The 19,556-nt window shown below is 45.3% G+C and overlaps 2 protein-coding genes across 12 annotated transcripts in view; one reads left to right on the forward strand and one right to left on the reverse strand.

Moving 5' to 3' along the window:
• The window catches only part of LOC140429750 (adhesion G protein-coupled receptor L3-like), a 1,506,492-nt gene that overhangs the window by 437,586 nt on the left and 1,049,350 nt on the right, over positions 1–19,556 (reverse strand). For all 9 annotated transcript variants that reach the window (XM_072517114.1, XM_072517117.1, XM_072517116.1 and 6 more), the window contains exon 6: positions 14,127–14,924. In XM_072517114.1, coding sequence (XP_072373215.1) covers positions 14,127–14,924 — 798 coding nt within the window. The remainder of the gene's footprint in view (positions 1–14,126; positions 14,925–19,556) is intronic.
• Positions 1–19,556, forward strand: part of LOC140429752 (uncharacterized) — a 191,063-nt gene that overhangs the window by 140,737 nt on the left and 30,770 nt on the right. The window contains exons 2-3 of one of the 3 annotated variants that reach the window (XR_011949182.1): positions 2,595–2,684; positions 15,674–15,765. Coding sequence is in view for 1 of the 3 variants with exons in the window: in XM_072517124.1 (XP_072373225.1) it covers positions 2,595–2,684 (90 nt within the window). In the remaining 2 variants the exon portion in view is untranslated. The remainder of the gene's footprint in view (positions 1–2,594; positions 2,685–15,673; positions 15,766–19,556) is intronic. The other 2 variants (XR_011949183.1, XM_072517124.1) reach the window with 2 other exon arrangements.

The raw sequence follows: 19,556 nt of genomic DNA on the forward strand, positions 1-19,556 counted from the left end.
GCAAGTTGGCTGCTGCGTATTTACATTAGAACAATGGTTGTATTTTTAAATTACTCCACTGGTTATAAAGCATCTTGGGATATCCCAAGCCTATGAAAAGCACTACATACATGCACACCTTTCTGCTTTTGATACTAACATTGAAGACCACATGCTTCTTATTCCATCCAGCTATTTAATGAGCACATTGTTCATAAAGGCAACATGCTATATACTTTTTACGATTTTCTCGGAGGTCACGAGTTATGCACCGTCCTGTTCCCGTGACCGACACGGAGTATAAACTCCCCCAGGAAATCAGGGCAGGAACCTCATTGTATTTAAACCCCAAGGAGAAAGTTGCCACCCAAGTGGATAGAGCCGTGAAGAACACCTGTAGTGTGTTATCATTTATTAACAGGGGGATTGAGTTTAAGGGCCGTGAGGTTATGCTGCAACTGTACAAGACCTTGGTTAGACCACATTTGGAGTATTGTGTGCAGTTCTGGTCACCTCATTATAGGAAGGATGTGGAAGCATTGGAAAGGGTGCAAATGAGATTTACCAGGATGCTGCCTGGATTGGAGGGTAGGTCTTATGACGAAAGGTTGAGGGAGCTAGGGCTTTTCTCATTGGAGTGAAGAAGGATGAGAGGTGACTTAATTGAGGCGTATAAGATGATGAGAGGGATAGATAGAGTGGACGTTCAGCGACTTTTTCCTCGGGTGTATGTAGCTGTTACAAGTTGGCATAACTATAAGGTTCATGGTGGAAGACATAGGAGGGATGTCAGAGGTAGGCTCTTTACTCAGAGAGTGGTTGGGGCGTGGAATGCATTCCCAGCTATGGTAGTGGAGTCGGACACTTTAGGAACTTTCAAGCGCTTCTTGGATAGGGATATGGAGTGCACTAGAATGATTGGGAGTAGGTTGATTTGATCTTAGTTTCAGACTAGTTCGGCACAACATCGTGGGCCGAAGGGCCTGTGATGTGCTATACAGTTCTGTGTTCTATAATTAGCTGTGTATATCGAATAAACAGGAGTTCATTTTACATCCTACTGTATTCCTGTGTCTCTTTGTTGGATTTTACATTATTGGCACAGATGTGCAATGGCATCAGAGTTTGATAACTTACATAGAACATACAGTGCAGAAGGAGGCCATTCGGCCCATCGAGTGTGCACCGACCCACTTAAGCCCTCACTTCCAACCTATCCCCGTAACCCAATAACCCCTCCTAATCTTTTTGGACACTAAGAGCAATTTAGCCTGGCCAATCCATCTAACCTGCACATCTTTGGACTGTGGGAGGAGACCCACGCGGACACGAGGAAAACATGCAGACTCCACACAGACAGTGACCCAGCGGGGAATCGAACCTGGGACCCTGGCGCTGTCTGTGCTACCGTGCTGCGGTATTATATTAACACAAAGTTAAAAACATGGATCTGCCCAACCTCTCATTGTTAAAACCAGTCAATGGCAGCTAAACTTTCTCGCAGGTAGATTTTGAAAATGAATTTTTAGATCAAGCTCTCCCGGGAGATGAAGTTATAACTGAAGACCAATTTAACAATCACAGACAAGGTTGGCCGAGTGGAGCATGAAAATAAAAAAACTGCCAAAAATTAATTTAATTATTGAGCTACTGAATCATCCAGTTTGCTATACTGATTGAAATGCGATTTACAACCTGTCAGGCAAGTCGCAACCAAACAATCATGATAGGACAATTTGGACCAAAGGGTCCTTGTTGAAAAATGTGCCGTTTGCCATGTGAACAGTTTTTTTTGTTAAATTAGGCATTACTACAGAAATGAATCCCAACAAGGCCAAATTAAACATGATCATTGAGAATAGAACCAGGTTGAACAGGGCGAGTGTGTGCGTGGCAAGGGGGCGGGGGGGGTAATCAAACCTCCCCAGATGGAAATTTGTAAAAATACAACTTTGACTTGGCAATGAAAGCCATGTGGCATAAAACATGAAAATCAATAAACACTTTCTTCAAAAGATTAGAACCAGGTGCTGAAGATGAAGTGCAATAAATGAAGTGTAAATTCACCTGAGACAAAGGGGGTGAAATTATTTGATCACCACTGTCGTGTTGGGTGTTCTCATACACAAATGATCCAACACGGTTGTAGATGGTACAACTTTGTTTTATTGTCTTAAACAATAACAACTAATAACTGCTGGCTGAGGTTCGTGCTTCACCAGCTAACCTGTGGACCCAGCCCTTTCACTATCTTGGTGAGGCACTCAGCACATGGTGTATGTCTGAGTGGCACGCTGTGAGCTCTGAGCTATCTCCTGGTAGAATGAGTGGGAACTGTGGTGTTCCCTGTTTTATAGTGCGTGTGCTCTCACTGGTGATTGGCTGCGATGTTATGTGTGTGTTGGTTGGTCCAACTGCCTGTCCATCAGTGTGTGTGTGATTGCACCATGATATGCTGATGTGGATATCATGACAACCACTTTTATTCAAATAATCTGAATCAAGTTCAAACAGAACTGTTAATAGTTCAACATGGGGCAAAATGAATGTTTGTTTTATACCAGAAGCCTGCCTGTGATGGTCAAAATATCAACAACATATTCTCACTGTTGCAGGACACAATAACACCCTTCTGGAAAGAATACTTCAATTCTCAAATCAATTCTCCATTTGACGAAAAAACAACAATGTCTGACAGCATGTTGGTAGGTCCATTGTTTAGGTTCTGGCCTGTTTGGATATTCACTCAGTTTCTGAGAGATTTTCTGGTAGGGCGATAATTGTGCATACACAAGATTTGTGTACATGAGGCTGAATCTCACAGAGGCATCGGTAGTTCTTGTCGACTTAGGCACACTGGTCTAACACTGGCTGCAACTGGATGCAGCTTAGATCAGAGATACTCCAGACCTTGAAGTTAGTTCAATCAGGTTTATTGAACGAATAGCACAGTTAGCACAGTTCTCTGTGAGTTCAACTCTGCTAACTTAAGTGTGGTTACTCTGTCTGACTGAACCAGACTAGCTCTTAGCCACGTGGTGGAGGTGTGAGATTGTAACAACACCCTTGACTGACTCTCTAGATGTTCATCAGTGGAAAGAGTCGGAGTGTGAGTGCCTCGTGTCTTTTATAGTCAGATCCCACCCCGAGTGTCCTGCCTGCTTATTGGTCATGTCCTGTTCTCTGTGTCCATTGCTGCTAGTCTGTATATCATTGTGTGTGTGTCCGCATATCATGACAGTTCGTAAATTAACCTGACAGTGCCAAGTATTAGACACGAACAGGAAACAAGAAAATGGCCGCTCGAACAAAGTAGATCATAGAATTTACAGTGCAGAAGGAGGCCATTCATCGAGTCTGCACCGGCTCTTGGAAAGAGCACCCCTATTCATAGAATTTACAGTGCAGAAGGAGGCCATTCGGCCCATCGAGTCTGCACCGGCTCTTGGAAAGAGCGCCCTACCCAAGGTCAACGTTCCATAACCCAGTAACCCCACCCAACACTAAGGGCAATTTTGGACACTAAGGGCAATTTATCATGGCCAATCCACCTAACCTGCACATCTTTGGACTGTGGGAGGAAACCGGAGCACCCGGAGGAAACTCACGCACACATGGGGAGGATGTGCAGATTCCGCACAGACAGTGACCCAAGCCGGTATCGAACCTGGGACCCTGGAACTGTGAAGCAATTGTGCTATCCACAATGCTACCGTGGGATTGGTTTTCACATTTGACCTTCAGTTTGGTTTGTGCAAGGAAGATAAAGAATATTAGTGTTGTTTTCAGGTTATGGTAATCCTTTAATGCCTATTATCAGAGGTTGAGTGACATTTTCCAATTGGCCTACAAACTCCTCAGACTGGAGATGACTTCCTGATGGCTGACATGGTTCTCAGTGCTCCAGGCAGGCTCTGAGGCCCACTCACTTGTCTGGGCAAGCTGCTGCAACTGCAGGCCCGTCTTCACAATGGTGCCTCAATTGCTGAGGCCATATTTTAATTTGAAACTTTTAAAATGTGCCAAGGGGGAATCTCAAGATGGAGACAGCCTCACTTTTTTTACCTGAATTGCAGGTTGCTGCTTTTTCCTAGCAGGAGATTTTTCGATTGGCCTGGAGAGCATACCCACTGTCCTTTGTTAGATGGTGATATTGTCCTCTACCATTATTTGGCCAATTTAGGGAAAATCACTGCTGGGTGACCATTACTTGCACAGTGCGGCATTGTGACTCCCATTTGACCATGGCGACAGAAACCCAGCCCAAGACACTAAAATCGATCTGAAACGTAGACCTGATTTTTTTGTAAAGTGAAAAGGATCTACGTTGTGGCTAAAATGGCACCAGAACCCCTGGTTCCAGAAGTCCTTCCCCCAAATCCAGAATTTTTGTCTGGGTGGGATGAACGCAATATCTTCATAAGAGTAAAAAAAATGTTTCATCGTGCAAAGTGAGCACATCATGTATTCCAGAGTAAAAACAGTAAATGTAGGATACACAGGGTAGGACCCAAGCAGAGAAGACTAGTTTCGAGTACGGAAGCGAGAGATCATCACAGAATCCCTACAGTGCAGAAGGAAGCCATTCGGACCATCGAGTCTGCACCGACTCTCGGAAAGAGCACCTACCCATTTCCTCTCGCACATCTACCCTGCCCTAACCCCATAACATAACCTGCACATCCCTGGATACTAAGGGGCAATTTAAGGTCAATCCATCTAACCTACATATCCTTGGACTGTGGGATGAGACCAGAGCACCCAGAGGAAACCCATGCAGACACGGGGAGAAAGTACAAACTTCACACAATCACCCGAGGCCGCAATTGAACCTGGGTCCCTGTGCTGTGAGGCACCAGTGCTAACCCTTATGCCACCGTGCTGCCCCTTGTACCCTTAACATGATTTTCTTCTCTCCTGATGCCACGTGACCTATTGTGTATTTGCAGCATTTTCTGTTTTCATGTAATATTTGCAGTATTCACAGTTTTTCCTTTTATCACATTATCTCAATCCTGCTGGCCTCTCTGATCACCTTGTCGATTGTTAGAGATATGGGGCGGGATTCTCCGGCCCCCTGCCGGGACGGAGTATTCCCGGGGGGGCGGCGCGAATCCCGACCCGCCGCTGGCTGCCATCTTCTCCGGCATCGGTTTTCGGGCGGGGCGGGGTCCACGCCACGGCCGTCGGGGTTCATTGGCAGCGGCCCCCCCGGCAATTCTCTGGGCCCCGATGGGCCGAGCAGCCGTCGGTTTCTGGCCAGTCCCACCGGCGTGGATTAGACATGGTCCCACACGGCGGAACCTGGCAGGTAGGTCAGCTGGGGCAGTTCTCAGAGCGGCCCAGGGGGCCCCCACGGTGGCCTGGCCCGCAATCGGGGCTCACCGATCTGAGGGCCGGCCTGTGCCGTGTGGGGACTTCTTCCTTTTGCACTGGCCCCTGTAGGGCTCCGCCATGGCCGGCGCGGAGAAGACACCCCCCTGCGCATGCGGCAGAATATACTGGCGGTTCCGCGCATGCGCAAGATCATGCCGGCCCTTTGGCGCCGGCTGCCGCGGCGCCAACCCTTCCGCCATCCTCCTAGCCCCCGGAAGTGCGGAGAATTCCGCTACTTCCGGTTGGGCCGATGCCGGAGTGGTTCGCGCCGTTTTTGACACCGGCGTCAGGCCTTCGCGCCGACTGCGCAGAATTCCGCTAAAGATGCTTGTGAAGACTTGTTGTTGCTGCTTGTAGCTAATTCTACCGCGAGATTTGTTGTTATGCTATGTCACACATTTGTGCAATATCACACATCCATTGCAGCTATTCTCTGCGTCTGTCATCCAACTGCAACCAGGTTGACCCCTCTTTCTGCTGCCCTCCACTTTGCCCTCTCGTGTAGATTCTGCAGCTTTTCATCTCTGATCAAATGGCCAATATACTGGCATTTTCTTTTCAAGATGTCACTTTTTGGAGTTCTTTTTGTTCTTGCAATTTGAAGCATCTCTTTATTGGTTTTATGATCAGCATATACAATGTTTATGGGAGATGTTTCTGAGAGCTTGTACCCTTGATCCACTACCAAATCGCATGCCATATCCCAGACTCTTGACTTGGCAGTTGTGCAAAACTAAGTCAGGTGCCCATCAACTTTAGCGGCTGTGGTGTAGGGACGTCATCCATTATAATATGCATGAAGACTGGGAACAGAGGAAGAGGCAGAAGATTCCGACAAGTTAGTAAGACAATGGCTTAGAAAGCGGAGACCAACAAGGTGTGTGACACACCCAGGGTCACCGTCGTGACGCTCAGTAAGGCAATGTGGTCAGTCATTTGGGATCTCACACAATAAACATCCTTCCTCAGAAAAGGAGACCAAAACTGCACACAATACTCCAGGTGTGGCCTCACCAAGGTCCTGTCCAATTGCAGCAACACATCCCTACTTCTGTATTCAAAAGCTCACGCAATGAAGGCCAACATACCATTAGCTTGGCCTTCTTTACCGCCTGCTGTACCTGCATGCTTACCTTCAGCGAATGGTGCACAAGGACACCCAGGGCCCATTGCACACTCCCCTCTCCCAATTTACAACCATTCAGGTAGTAATCTGCCTTCCTGTTTTTGCTTCCAAAGTGAATAACCTCACTTATCCAAATTATACTGCATCTGCCATTGGTTTGCCCACACGCCCAACCTATCCAGATCTTGCTGTCGGATCCCTGCATCCTCGTCATAATTCACCCTCCAACCTAACTTGGTATCATCTGCAAACTTTGAGATGTTACATTTTGTTCCCTCATCCACATCATTAACATATGTTGTGAATAGCTGGGGTCCCAGCACCGATCCCTGTTGTACCCCACCAGTCATTGCCTACCAATTTGAAAAAGACCCATTAATTTCTACTCTTTGTTTCCTCTCTGCCAACCAGTTTTCTATCCACCTCAACACATTTCCCCCAATACCATGCGCTTTAATTTTGCACAATAATCTCTTATGCGGGACTTTATCAAACGTCTTCTGAAAGTCCAAATATACCACATCGACTCGCTCCCCCTTGTCAACTGTACTGGTAACATCTTCAAAGAATTCCAACAGATTTGTCAAGCATGATTTTCCCTTCATAAATCCATGCCAACTCTGAATGATCTTGCTACTGCTTTCTAAATGTTCTGCTACAAAGTCCTTGCTAATGGACTCAACCATTTTCCCCACTACCGATGTTAGGCTTACTGGTCTATAATTCCCTGCTTTCTCTCTACCTCCCTTTTTGAATATCGGAGTGGCGTGAGCTACCCTCCAATCTGCAGGGACAGTTCCAGAGTCTATAGAATCCCGGAAGATGACCACCAATGCATCCACTATTTCCAGAGCTACCTCCTTGAGCACTCTGGGATGCAGATCCTCAGGCCCTGGGGATTTATCCGCCTTCAATCCCATCAATTTTCCCAGCACCATTTCTCTACTAATGTCGATCTCCCTCAGTTCTTCCCTCTCACTAAACCTTTCATTCTCCAACATTTCTGGTATCTGATTTGTGTCCTCTTTTGTGAAGACAGAACCAAAGTATGTACTCAATTGCTCAGCCATTTCTTTGTCCCTTATTATGCATTCCCTGTTTCTGTCTGTGGGGGGCCTACATTTGTCTTTACCAATCTCTTTCTCTTCACATATCTGTAGAAACTCTTAGTGTCAGTCTTTATGTTCCCTGCAAGCTTTCTTTGCTGAACTCTAAACTTCGCTCAAACCTCAGACCTATTGTTTTTCTTGACCAGTCTGTATGATTTTTCCTTGGATCAGATATTATTTCTAATTTCCTTTGTAAACCATGGATTGGCACTCTTACCCCCTTTGATTTTTTGCCAGATAGGAATGAACAGTTGCTGTAGTTCCTCCATGCGTTCCTTGAATGTTTGCCATTGCCTATCCACTGTCATCCCTTTAAATAACTCTCCCCAATCAATCAAGGACAACTCACGCCTCATATCTTCATAGTTTCCTTTATTAAGATTCAGCACCCTAGTCTCCGAATCAACTACTTCACTCTCCATCTTGATAAAAAATTCTATCATGTTATGGTCGCTCATCCCCAAGGGGTCTCGTACAGCCAGATTGGCAATGATTCCCTTCTCATTGCACAGTACCCAATCTAAGATGGCCTTCTCTCTAGTTGGTTCCTCCACATATTGGTCAAGAAAACCATCCCGTATACACTCCAGGAATTCCTCCTCTATGGCATTGTGGCTAATTTGATTTGCCCAATCTATGTGAAGATTAAAATCACCCATGATCACCGATATTCCCTTATTACATGCATCTCTAATTTGTTTAATGCCATTCCCAAACTCACCACTGCAGTTTGGGGGTCTATATATGACACCTACTAATAGTTTTTGTCCCTTGGTATTTCTCAACTCTACCCATACAGATTCCACATTGTCAGAGCTAATATCCTTTCTCACTACTGTGTTAATTTCGTCTTTAACCAGCAGTGCCACACCACCACCTTTTCTTTCATGCCTGTCCTTCCTGGGACATTCAGTTCCCATCCCTGTTCACCCTGCAGCCATATCTCCGTAATCCCAGTTATGTCATACCCATTTATATCTATCTGCGCGATTAGTTCATCTTTCACCTTTTTATGTGAAAACGCCACTGATGGAGGTGCAACCACCCAATTCCCGCTCAAAACCCCAACAGAGTCTCGACTGGGAATGGCCTTTAAATGGTCATTAATAGGCCACTTACGCACCTCAATTTCGGCAAGTGTGTGCTGACTGATTGCCCACCTGCAAAATTGTGGGAGAGGTAGGGGTGGGAGAGAGTCCAGTGGGAAGCCCAGTTGAACAATCTTCCCACCCTGGCTGGCAATGGAATATAAAATTCTGTCATAATCTCTATAATAGAGGAAAGTGGAGCAGCACGGATTCCCCAATCTAGTGTAGATTCATCCAGGAGAAAAACATGCGCATGTGCAGAACTATATTGTCATGGTTTACACTAAGGATAACTCATTTAAAACTTTCCAATGAACTCGAATGGAGAGAAGGAACAATGAATTTAGGTTCCAAAGCAGGAGCCCAAAATGACCATTTTCCCCAACTCTAAATAAAAAAATAATTGGCAGGTTGATTCATATCATGCATTGTATTCTTTAGTTTTTCAGCTCAGACACAGAGCAGGCTGATGAACAAGGACCATTGCTGTTAATGTAGGTCTCAATTGAACCACCCCATCGTGCCTGACTTGGTGACACGACAAGGCCGTTAAATCTTGTGAGAGGCCTGTTGCGAGATTTGCAATGCTTGGAAAGCCTCGCGAGGTCTAACAAGATCATGATGATCTGGATCTCGTCGGCTCTGGGTGAGAACCAATTTTACACATTTAAATGAGACATTAGGCTCATTTAAATAAGTCTGCACTGCCCAATTATTCCGACACCCAGGACTGAACACCTGCGCATGGGAGTCCACAAATGTGGACCAAGCATGTGCACCTGAGGGAAGGGGGTATCCCAGGCCATCGGAAGCCCACGGGTGGTCGTGATCTGGGCAGGGTGGTGCACTGGACCCCAGGAATGCCACCTGGGCACCCTTGCAGTGCCACCCAGGCACCCTGGCAGTGCCACCAGGGTGGCACTACCCAGGCTGACAGGGGGACAGCTAGGGTGCCAAGCTGACAGTGCCCAGGTGCCAGGCTGCCCGTTCCATGGATCGAGTCTGGGAGTCCCCTGCCTTTAAGAGGTGGGTTGAGGGGGAGCTAGAGGATCCTCAAAGTTGGGGGGCTCCGGAGGCCACGATGGGGTGGCTGAGGTCATCAGTGCAGGAAGTGAGGTAAGTGCGGCCTTGGTACAGACCCCTCATCGAGTCCCAAAAAACCAATGTTCCATTGGATAGCAGGATCGTCCTTGGCGCTACAGGCACTGAGAAACACCCCGCTATTCGCACCCAAAATGGGGTTTGTTTTTCCATTAAATTGTGCCATTGCTTCATTGCAGCTCAGTTCGAGGATGTCACGCTAAAGAATACTTCTGGCCACTTATTGTGTAAAGCAATGCAAGTTGTCTACTGCTTTACAGTTCAACTGCAGCAAACAATTTATACCAATTGTGAGAAGTAAAAAACTATGTGCAGTACAATTACTCAGAGCTGTGAAACCTCAGGGTGCATAAGGATAAAAAAAGCAATGCAATTATCCTGTTCAAAGAATTTCATTGATTCTTTTACACCTTCTGAGTTACTATTATAATTCAAATTCACAGTCCATTAGGATATAACAAATATGTTCATCCACAGAGAAACTGTGAAAAAAGATTTTATTACAATTAAAGCCTCTGTTGGATTTCATCTCCAAGTGCAAATTGATTTAAGCAGATTTCACGAAAAAAGAGTGGAACTAATTTTTTCATTACGAATTACGGTAATGTGATAAAATAAGAACATTTGTTTTGCTTTTTAAAAAAAATCAGATCTTTGGTTTAATCACAGCACACTTAGTCAATTTCTAACATTACTAAGGCACCACTTCAACCATCAGCTTCATTCAATTAGTAGCATTTTTGCCTGTCAGTAAATAGCTTTATATTTATCGAGCAGCTTTCATGACCTCGTGACACCCTAAAGTACTTTTCAGCTAGTGAACTGTAGCCACTAATGTAATGCAGGGAATGCAGCAACCAATTTGTGCACAGCTAGCTCCCACAATGAGAACGGTATGAACAGATAATTTATTTTCAGTGGTTTCATTGAGAGACAACATTAATCAGGTTACTGGGAAAACGCCCTGACTCTTCTTTGGAATAGTGTAAAGGGATTTTTTGCTTCCACTTGAGGGGGCAGTCTTTCAAGACTACGTACCCAAGCACAGGAGAAAGAGGCTTGAATGCACAACCATCTGACTCAGAGGTAGGGCTACTAATGGACCACAACTGATAGGTTTGCAGGACTTGGATTCATAGAGGTTTACAGCATGGAAACAGGCACTTCGGCCCAACTTGTCACCACTAAGCCAGTCCCAATTGCTTGCATTTGGCCGATATCCCTCTATACCCATCTTACCCATGTGCATGTCTAAATACTTTTTCAAAGACAAAATTGTACCCACCTCCACTACTGCCTCTGGCAGCTCGTTCCAGACATTCACCACCCTCTCTGTGAAATAATTGCCCTTCTGGACCCTATTGTATCTCTCCCCTCTCACCTTAAACCTATGCCCTCTAGTTTTAGACTCCCCTAAGATGTTGGCTATCTCCCTTATCTATGTCCCTCATTATTTTATAGACCTCTATATGATCACCCCTAAGCCTCCTACGCTCCAGGGAACAAAGTCCCAGTCTATTCAGCCTCACCGTATAATTCAAACCAGCAAGTCCCAGGAGCATCCTCGATAATCTTTTCTGCACTCTTTTCAGTTTAATAATATCCTTTCAATAATAAGGTGACCGGACTTGTACACAGTAGTCCAAGTGTGGCCTTACTAATGTCTTGCACAACTTCAACAAGTCGTCCCAACTCCTGTATTCAATGTTCTGACCAATGAAACCAAGCATGCCGAATGCCTTCTTCACCACCCTGTCCACCTGTGACTCCAGTTTCAAGGAGCTATGAACCTGTACTCTGAAATCTCTCTGTTCTATAACTCTCCCCTGCACCCTACCATTAACTGAAGAGGTCCTGCTCCGATTCAATCTACCAAAATGCACCACTTCACATTTATCTAAATTAAACTCCATCTGCCATTCATCGGCCCACTGTCCAATTGGTCAAGATCCCCTTGCAATCCTAGATAACCTTCTTCACTGTCCACTATGCCACCAATATTGGTGTCATCTGCAAACTTACGAATCATGCCTCCTAAATTCTCATCCAAATCATCAATATAAATGACTAATAACAGTGGACCAGCACTGATCCCTGAGACACACCGCTGGACACAGGCCTCCAGTTTGAAAAACAACTCTCTACAACCACACTTTGTCTTCTGTTGTCAAGCCAATTTTGTATCACCTCACCCTGGATCCCGTGAGATTTAACCTTATGCAACAACCTACCATGCGGTACATTGTCAAAGGCCTTGCTAAAGTCCATGTAGACAATGTTAACTGCATTGCCCTCATCTACCTTCTTGGTTACCCCGTCAAAATCTCAGTTGAAGTTCCAAAGTATCATTGAGAAAATGCTGTGTTGTTTCACGTGCCACGTTTTGGATAAAAAATTAAACTGGGGCTCCCACTACACCTTTTAGAGAAGAACAGGGTGTTCACCTGGATTCTGGATATTGTTTTTCCTGCAGCCAGTAAGCAAGCAAAGATTAACTGGCCATTTGTTCATTAGCTGCTTCTTGGACCTGGCTGTGTTGAAATTGGTTGCCAGAATTGTTTTCATAACAGTTGCTATAATTTAAAATAACCTATTGGTTATACTGTGTTTCGCATAGCCTAAAAACATGGTACAACATCACATAAACACAAGTTCAGACTAAAGGGTCTCTTAAAGATTTGCGTTAAACAAAATTTGATGTCTGAGATTACACATTTATCAAGGAACGAGAGATCAGCATTCATCAAGTTTGAACATTTTAGAAGGGAATCAGGAATAGTCCAGGTGATTTTAGCCTGGTGAGCCTGTCGTCAATGGTGGGAAGCTGTTGGAGAAGATACTGAGAGACCTTATTTATTCATATTTGGAAGCGAATTGACTTTTTGGTGATAGCCAACATGGTTTTGTGCAGTGAAGGTCATGTCTTACCAACTGGGTAGAGTTTTTTGAGGTGCCAAAATTAATTTATGAGGGAAAGGCTGTGGATGGAGTCTACATGGACTTTAGTAAGGCTTTTCACAGGGTCCCTCATGGCAGACAAAATGTAAAGTCATATGGGATTTGGGATGGGCTGGCTAGGTGGATAAAGAACTGTTTGGCAAAAGGAGACAGAGAGGAATAGTGGAAGGGAGTTTTTCAGAATGCAGATCTGTAATTAGTGGTTTTCCACAAGGATCAGTGTTGGAACCACTGTTGTTTATAATATATAGATTATATATATATATAAATGATCTGGAGGAAAATGTAGATGGTCTGATTAACAAGATTGCAGATGACACTAAAATAGGTGGAGTTGCAAATGGTGAAGAGGACTGTCAGAAATAGATTGGAGGGTGGGGCAGAGAAATGGTAGATGGAGTTCAATCCGGACAAACGCGAGGTGGTGCATTTTGGAAGATCAAATTCAGCTGTGAATTATACAGTAAATGGCAGAATCCTTAGGAGCATTGACATACGGAAGGATTTGGGTGTTCAGGTCCATAGTTCCATGAAAGTGGCAATGCCGGTGGATAAGGTGGTCAAGAAAGCATATGGCAGGTTTACCTTCATCGGCCGAGGCATTGAGTACAAGAGTTGGGAGGTCATGTTACAGTTGAATAAAACTTTAATTGGGCTATATTTGGAATATTGCGTGTCGTTCTGGCTGCCACACTAACAGAAGGATGTGGACACTTTGGAGAGAGTGCAAAGAAGGTTTACCAGGATGTTGCCATGTGTGGAGAGTGTTAGCCACAAAGAGAGTTTGAATAAACTCGGATTGTATTCATTGGAAAGACGAAGGTTAAGGGGAGACCTGAGAGAGGTCTATAAAATTACCCGAAGTATAGACAGGGTGAATAGTCAGGAGATTTTTCCCAGGGTGAAAGACTCAATTACAAGGGGGCGCAGATTCAAGGTGAGAGGTGGAAAGTTTAGAGGAGATGCGTGGGGAAAGATTTTAACACAGATAATGGTGGGTGCCTGGAAGGCGTTGCGAGTGGAGGTGGTGGAGGCAGGCATGATAGCACATGAATGGCGGGGAATGGAGGCATACAGATCATTTGGGCAATAAGTAGTAGGTCTAAATAAGGAATCTGGATCGGCGCAGGCTTGGTGGACCGAAGAGCCTGTTCCTGTGCTGTAATGTTCCCTTTGTTCCTCTCACTCTCTCTCTTTGGATCCAACTCCACGTCAGGCAGCAGGCTGTGCTACAATTATGTATTTCAATTGCATTTTGCTGTTCGGACCAGAGGGGAGCATGGTGTTTAAATTTCCAGCTTACCCAATCAAAGAGACACTTTTTTAGGAGTTATTTCTGTAATGGAGAAAATTAACAGAGTCAAGTTAGATCAGGCAAACACCACGTACCTTTTTCATTGAGTGGACCAAACTCCAGTGAATACTTCAGAACATGGTAATTGTTCCACACATATAGTTTGTGATCTCGGGGGTTATAATCCACTGCTGCAATGTACTGGTAGGAGTTGGGGAATGATATTTCCATATTTCCATCCACACTCAGCTCAGTGTTATAGATGTAGTCAATTTTATTCCCAGTGGCTTCATTGTCATCATCTTCATAAACTGTTTTCACCACATACAGAATTCCACAAATCATGAAAGCATTTGAAGCTGACCTCTTGTCATAAGCAGTATTCCAGGTACCCTCAATTCTTAAGGTATAAGGATTTAACTGGCTAATCACGATTTTTCCATTGTTCTGTTCAGTTGCGTATATAACCCACAAACCATTTTCATCAACTGCAAGGTCAATATCTGACTTTCCGCCCCACCGGTATGGCGATGTGTCATGGTAATTGGCACTGGCTATGATGGCCTCACCGCTCTTGATCCTCGTCCTGAGATCAAACTTCACAATATTTCTTGTACGCTCCTTATTAAAGAATAACGCTCCATCGTACACTACGAATCCCGTTCCATCCACTCTGTGTGGAAGCTTATAGGTGATGGTCGGTCGACCGGCAATAAAATCCCCCATTGAAGAGTATTCAGTTAAAGTATCCGTTCTGTATGGGGTCCAAGGCATATAGTAGACCTTGTCAGAAGCTTGTAGTGGGTCTTTGCACCAGGCTCCTGACTGGTGATCAGACTCAAACAAGTGATCCATTTGATACACTGCTTTAAGTGTTCCAGGACATAAGAAAACTGTGGAAACAGAAGACAAGATAGATTTGTTAAAATCCCAGAAGGCAGCTCAAATTTGGTGCAACCCATTGGTCTTTGTATTCAAATTTGCTTGAGGATCTACCAACTAATTTAAATGCAAAGATGTTATCCAGTCAGATTTACAAAATCATACAAATATACAAATATAAGGTCAATTAAAGATTTGAAATTCCTAAATACAGTTGAGAAATATTCAGAAAACGGAATAAATTACTTTTCATATCTAGAAACTGAAAAATGTTTTTTTTCTTAAATAAAATGGAATAGTGGTTTAGGGTGTTCATTGTTATTGTCAGTTCATTATAACTATCTATTGACTTACTTTGAAATAAAACGTACAGTTTAAAAACAAAACATAAATAACAGCTTTCATTAAATGGATGCAAAGAACAAAAATGAAATGGAAGAGGCATGATATGGGTCGGTTATTTTTGGGCAAGAGAAAAAGCAAGGAAACATTAGAGTCTTCTATGATCTGATCTCTTCTAATGAAGCAGAAAAATTGTATGTTGTGAAATAAAATGTGCACGTTCTGTTAGCAAGCAGCAGAATGGAGGATGGTGCACCGATACTTTGTTAAACAAACCTCTAAACAAACCTCTACACAACAAAATCAAGAGCAAAGTACTTTTATACAAAATGTTAAAACAAAAGTAACTGCGTGACATCTATTGTAAATGTTTAATTTCTAAGGTATTTTATTACCTTTCTGTTCCACTTCTACTTAGGCATTGGAAGAAGGAAGAAAGAAGTGAAGGAGAAAAGAGAACAGATTAATGGTAATCAACAGTGTGGCATTACTGTAAAAAAAACATTAAAGGTGAGAGGAAGCAGACAGCTTAGGGTATGTAGCCAGCATCACTGGAACAGAAACATTTAATTATTTTGTAAAACTGGTGAGAATTACTTATGAAAAACAATTTTACTTATGCGACACAATTTTCTATTAAAATGGTTGATAGGATGCTTAAGACGGAAGTTGTATAAATGACACAATATTGACAAATGCAAGGCACTTTTGAATGTTCTGACACCATTTTAACTCAACTGACCCATGCAGTGACTATAAACTATCCATGGCTGGTTTATAATCGATGTTGATCAATTTTGACCATTTTAGCCGAGGGAATGAACAGCTATTTGTCAAGCCTGAATATTAGAAGCCCATGCAGCACTGACTTAAGTCCAGAGAAGTTCTTAGACCTGAAAACCAAATGGCTTTGCAGTTGTGGCTCGCTGAACATCAGCAGTTGGTTAAAATTCCAAGGAGTGAAGATTAACAGATTATTCAAACACCCGATAAATTTGTCAGCAGAAATTTGACCCAAGGAGAGATCCATGTTGCAAACAAGTAATTCCGTCATTTTTAACAAAGCTTTAAAATGTACTATGTCTGTCAAACTTCTGACACATCCATTTGTTTCTGTTTCATTTTTAAAGTGGGTCGAAGGCGGAATGAGGGGGTGGGTGAGAGAGAGATTTCTTTAGAAGTACAAGGAGTTCAATCGACCATTATGTGTACAACTTACCGCACATGAATGAAAGAGCTTCAGGGCTGGACTGATAAGGCAGTCATTAAAAAATATGGTTTGTTGGGCAGAAAGGACTGACAGGATGAGGTTCCATTCCAGCACACAGGGCTATAATCCTCTAGTTCAGTAGAGTAAGGATTAACCTCAGCACTGGGAATCTGAGCTATGGTTTTTAAACTGTATCTAAGCAATCTCTGCAGTTTGGAGAATGAGTATGTTCTTGGACTATCTTGTAATACAACAGCTTCATACAAAGTAGTTTTAAAATTGCTGTTCCAAATATATTTGAAGTGCTGGGTCTGCAGATAAAGAAACAAATTGTTTCCAAAATGAATACTTCAATGCCCGCATTGCTCTATCAGTTTTCTAGTGTCTCAGGAAATCGTGGTATGTGGTGTGGGGAGGGGGATGGAAAATGCAACTGATACCATAGATCAGCTTTGATTGTATGATATTGCGGAGCGGGTTCAATGGACTTTACCCCGGGACTTTATTTCTTATATTCTTACAAAAGATTCTTGAATGGTTCAGTAATGCTCATTGTGGTAGACTGTGTAGAGGTATTATGGTACCTAGTAATGATGGAACACCATTGGTAGATATTGTATGTTTCCCATTGGTCAAGCTGTATGGTAGCTCCGCCCTGCAAGGTGGGGTGTAAGAGCCCGTGCCACCCCAGCAGCCTTCTTTCTGTACCTGAGCTGCTGGGGGAAACAGCTAGCTTATTAAAGCCTTCAGTTGGACTACAACCTCGCTTTAGTAGTCATTGATCGTGCATCAATTTAATAAGCTAGATTTAAAAGTATGGAGCTCCGAATCAAGCCGGAGTATCTGCAATGCAGCCCGCACGTGGCAAACTCAGCGGCAACCTTCAAGCACAGACTGGCACGTTTTAACGAATATCTCGGAACGGCCGAAAACACATCCACGGGAGAACAGAAATTGCAAGTCCTGCACTCGAGGGTGAGCCCAGAAACTTACACCCTCATCGAGGACGTGAACGACTTCAATGCAGCAATGGAGCAGCTAAAAGGACATTATATTCACCCGGTAAGCCAGGTCTACGCCCGACATCTGCTAGCGACGAGGCGACAAATCCCTGGGGAATCGCTGGAAGAATTCTACCATGCGCTCCTGGTGTTGGGGAGAAACTGCAGCTGCCCGCAAGTTTTGGCGAGTGACCACACAGAACTTATGATCCGGGACGCTTTCGTTGCAGGTATGCTGTCTTCCCAAATCCGCCAGCAATTGCTGGAGAAAGACACCCTAGGCCTCAAGAAGGCACGGGCCCTTGCCGGCTCCCTGGATGTGGCCTCCCGAAACACCCGTGCTTACGTCCCTGACCGCGCGGCAGCCCCCTGGGCAGCGTGGAATCCCCCCGCGGCCGACCCCGAGACATCTCCCATCCCCCCACAAGCTTGTGCTGCAAGACGGCCTGGCAACCCCCGGGGGCCCCGCTGCTATTTTTGCGGGCAGGCCAAGCACCCCCAACAGCGCTGTCCGGCCCGCGCATCCACCTGCAAGGGATGCGGTAAAAAGGGCCACTTCGTGGCAGTATGCCAGGCCCGGGCGGTCGCTGCAGTCTCCGATGGCGAATGCGGACTGCCAACACAATCCTCTCCACGGTCCCCGTGCGGCCAGCGTGCGCCGCCACCTTCCTCCTCCAGGGCCACGTGCGACCAATGGGCGCCACCATCTTGGATGGACTCCCAGGACACCAGCTCGGCTGACCACACATCACCCGAAGAGAACATTCAACTGCTGCCGCAATTAGCCTCGGTGACCCTGGACTAGTGCCGGCCACGAACACTCTCAAATGCTACAACAACGGTACTAATCAACGGGCACGAGACGTCCTGCTTAATCGACTCTGGGAGCACGGAGAGCTTCATACACCCTGACACGGTAAGGCGCTGTTTTCTCCCCGTCCACCCTATTAATCAAAAAATCTCCCTGGCCTCCAGTTCCCACTCAGTAGAGATAAAGGGGTTTAGTGTAGCAAACCTCACGGTCCAGGGAAGGGAGTTAAGAAATTACAGGCTCTACATCCTTCCCCACCTCTGCGCGGCCTCACTCCTAGTGTTAGACTTCCAGTGCAACCTCCAAAGTCTAACTTTCAAATTCGGCGGCCCTATGCCCCCTCTCACTGTCTGAAGCCTCGCGACCCTCAAGGTCGATCCGCCTTCCCTGTTTGCGAACCTCACCCCGGATTGCAAACCCGACGCCACCAGGAGCAGAGGGTACAGTGCCCAGGATCGGATTATTATTAGGTCAGAGGTCCAACGGCTACTGAGGGAAGGAGTCATTGAAGCTAGCAACAGTCCCTGGAGAGCTCAAGTAGTGGTGGTAAAGACTAGTGACCGCAAGTACACTGTCTTCGAGGCAGGTGGGCGGCTGTACCACTTCTTAAGGGTTCCCTTCAGTGTCACTAACAGGGTCTCGGTCTTCCAGCGCGAGATGGACCGAATGGTTGACCAGTACGATTTACAGGCAACATTCCCGTATCTCGATAATGTCACCATCTGCGGCCACGACCAGCATTACCACGACACCAATCTCCGAAAATTCCTCCAGACCGCAAAGATCCTTAACCTTACGTATAACAAGGGTAAATGCGTGTTTAGCATCGATCGCCAAGCCACGTAGTGCGAAATGGAGTTATAGGCCCCGACCCTGAACGCATTCTCCCCCTTATGGAGTTCCCCCTCCCTCGCTGCTCCAAGGCCCTGAAGCGCTGCCTAGGCTTTTTTTCTTACTATGCCCAGTGGGTCCCCAACTATGTGGACAAGGCCCATCCCCTGATCCAATCCACAGTTTTTCCCCTGTCGATAGAGGCTCGCCAGGCCTTCAGCCGCATCAAAGCAGACATTGCAAAGGCCACGATGCACGCCATCGACGAGTCCCTCCCCTTCCAGGTCGAGAGCGACGCGTCTGACGTACCCTCCATGCTTCCGAAATCCGCCACTCCTCAGTCGAAAAGGAGGCCCAAGCCATAGTAGAAGCTGTGCGACATTGGAGGCACTACCTGGCCGGCAGGAGATTCACTCTCCTCACTGACCAACGGTCGGTCGCTTTCATG

The sequence above is a fragment of the Scyliorhinus torazame genome, chromosome 9 (genome assembly GCF_047496885.1).
Source record: "Scyliorhinus torazame isolate Kashiwa2021f chromosome 9, sScyTor2.1, whole genome shotgun sequence".
In the NCBI taxonomy this organism is placed as follows: domain Eukaryota; kingdom Metazoa; phylum Chordata; class Chondrichthyes; order Carcharhiniformes; family Scyliorhinidae; genus Scyliorhinus; species Scyliorhinus torazame.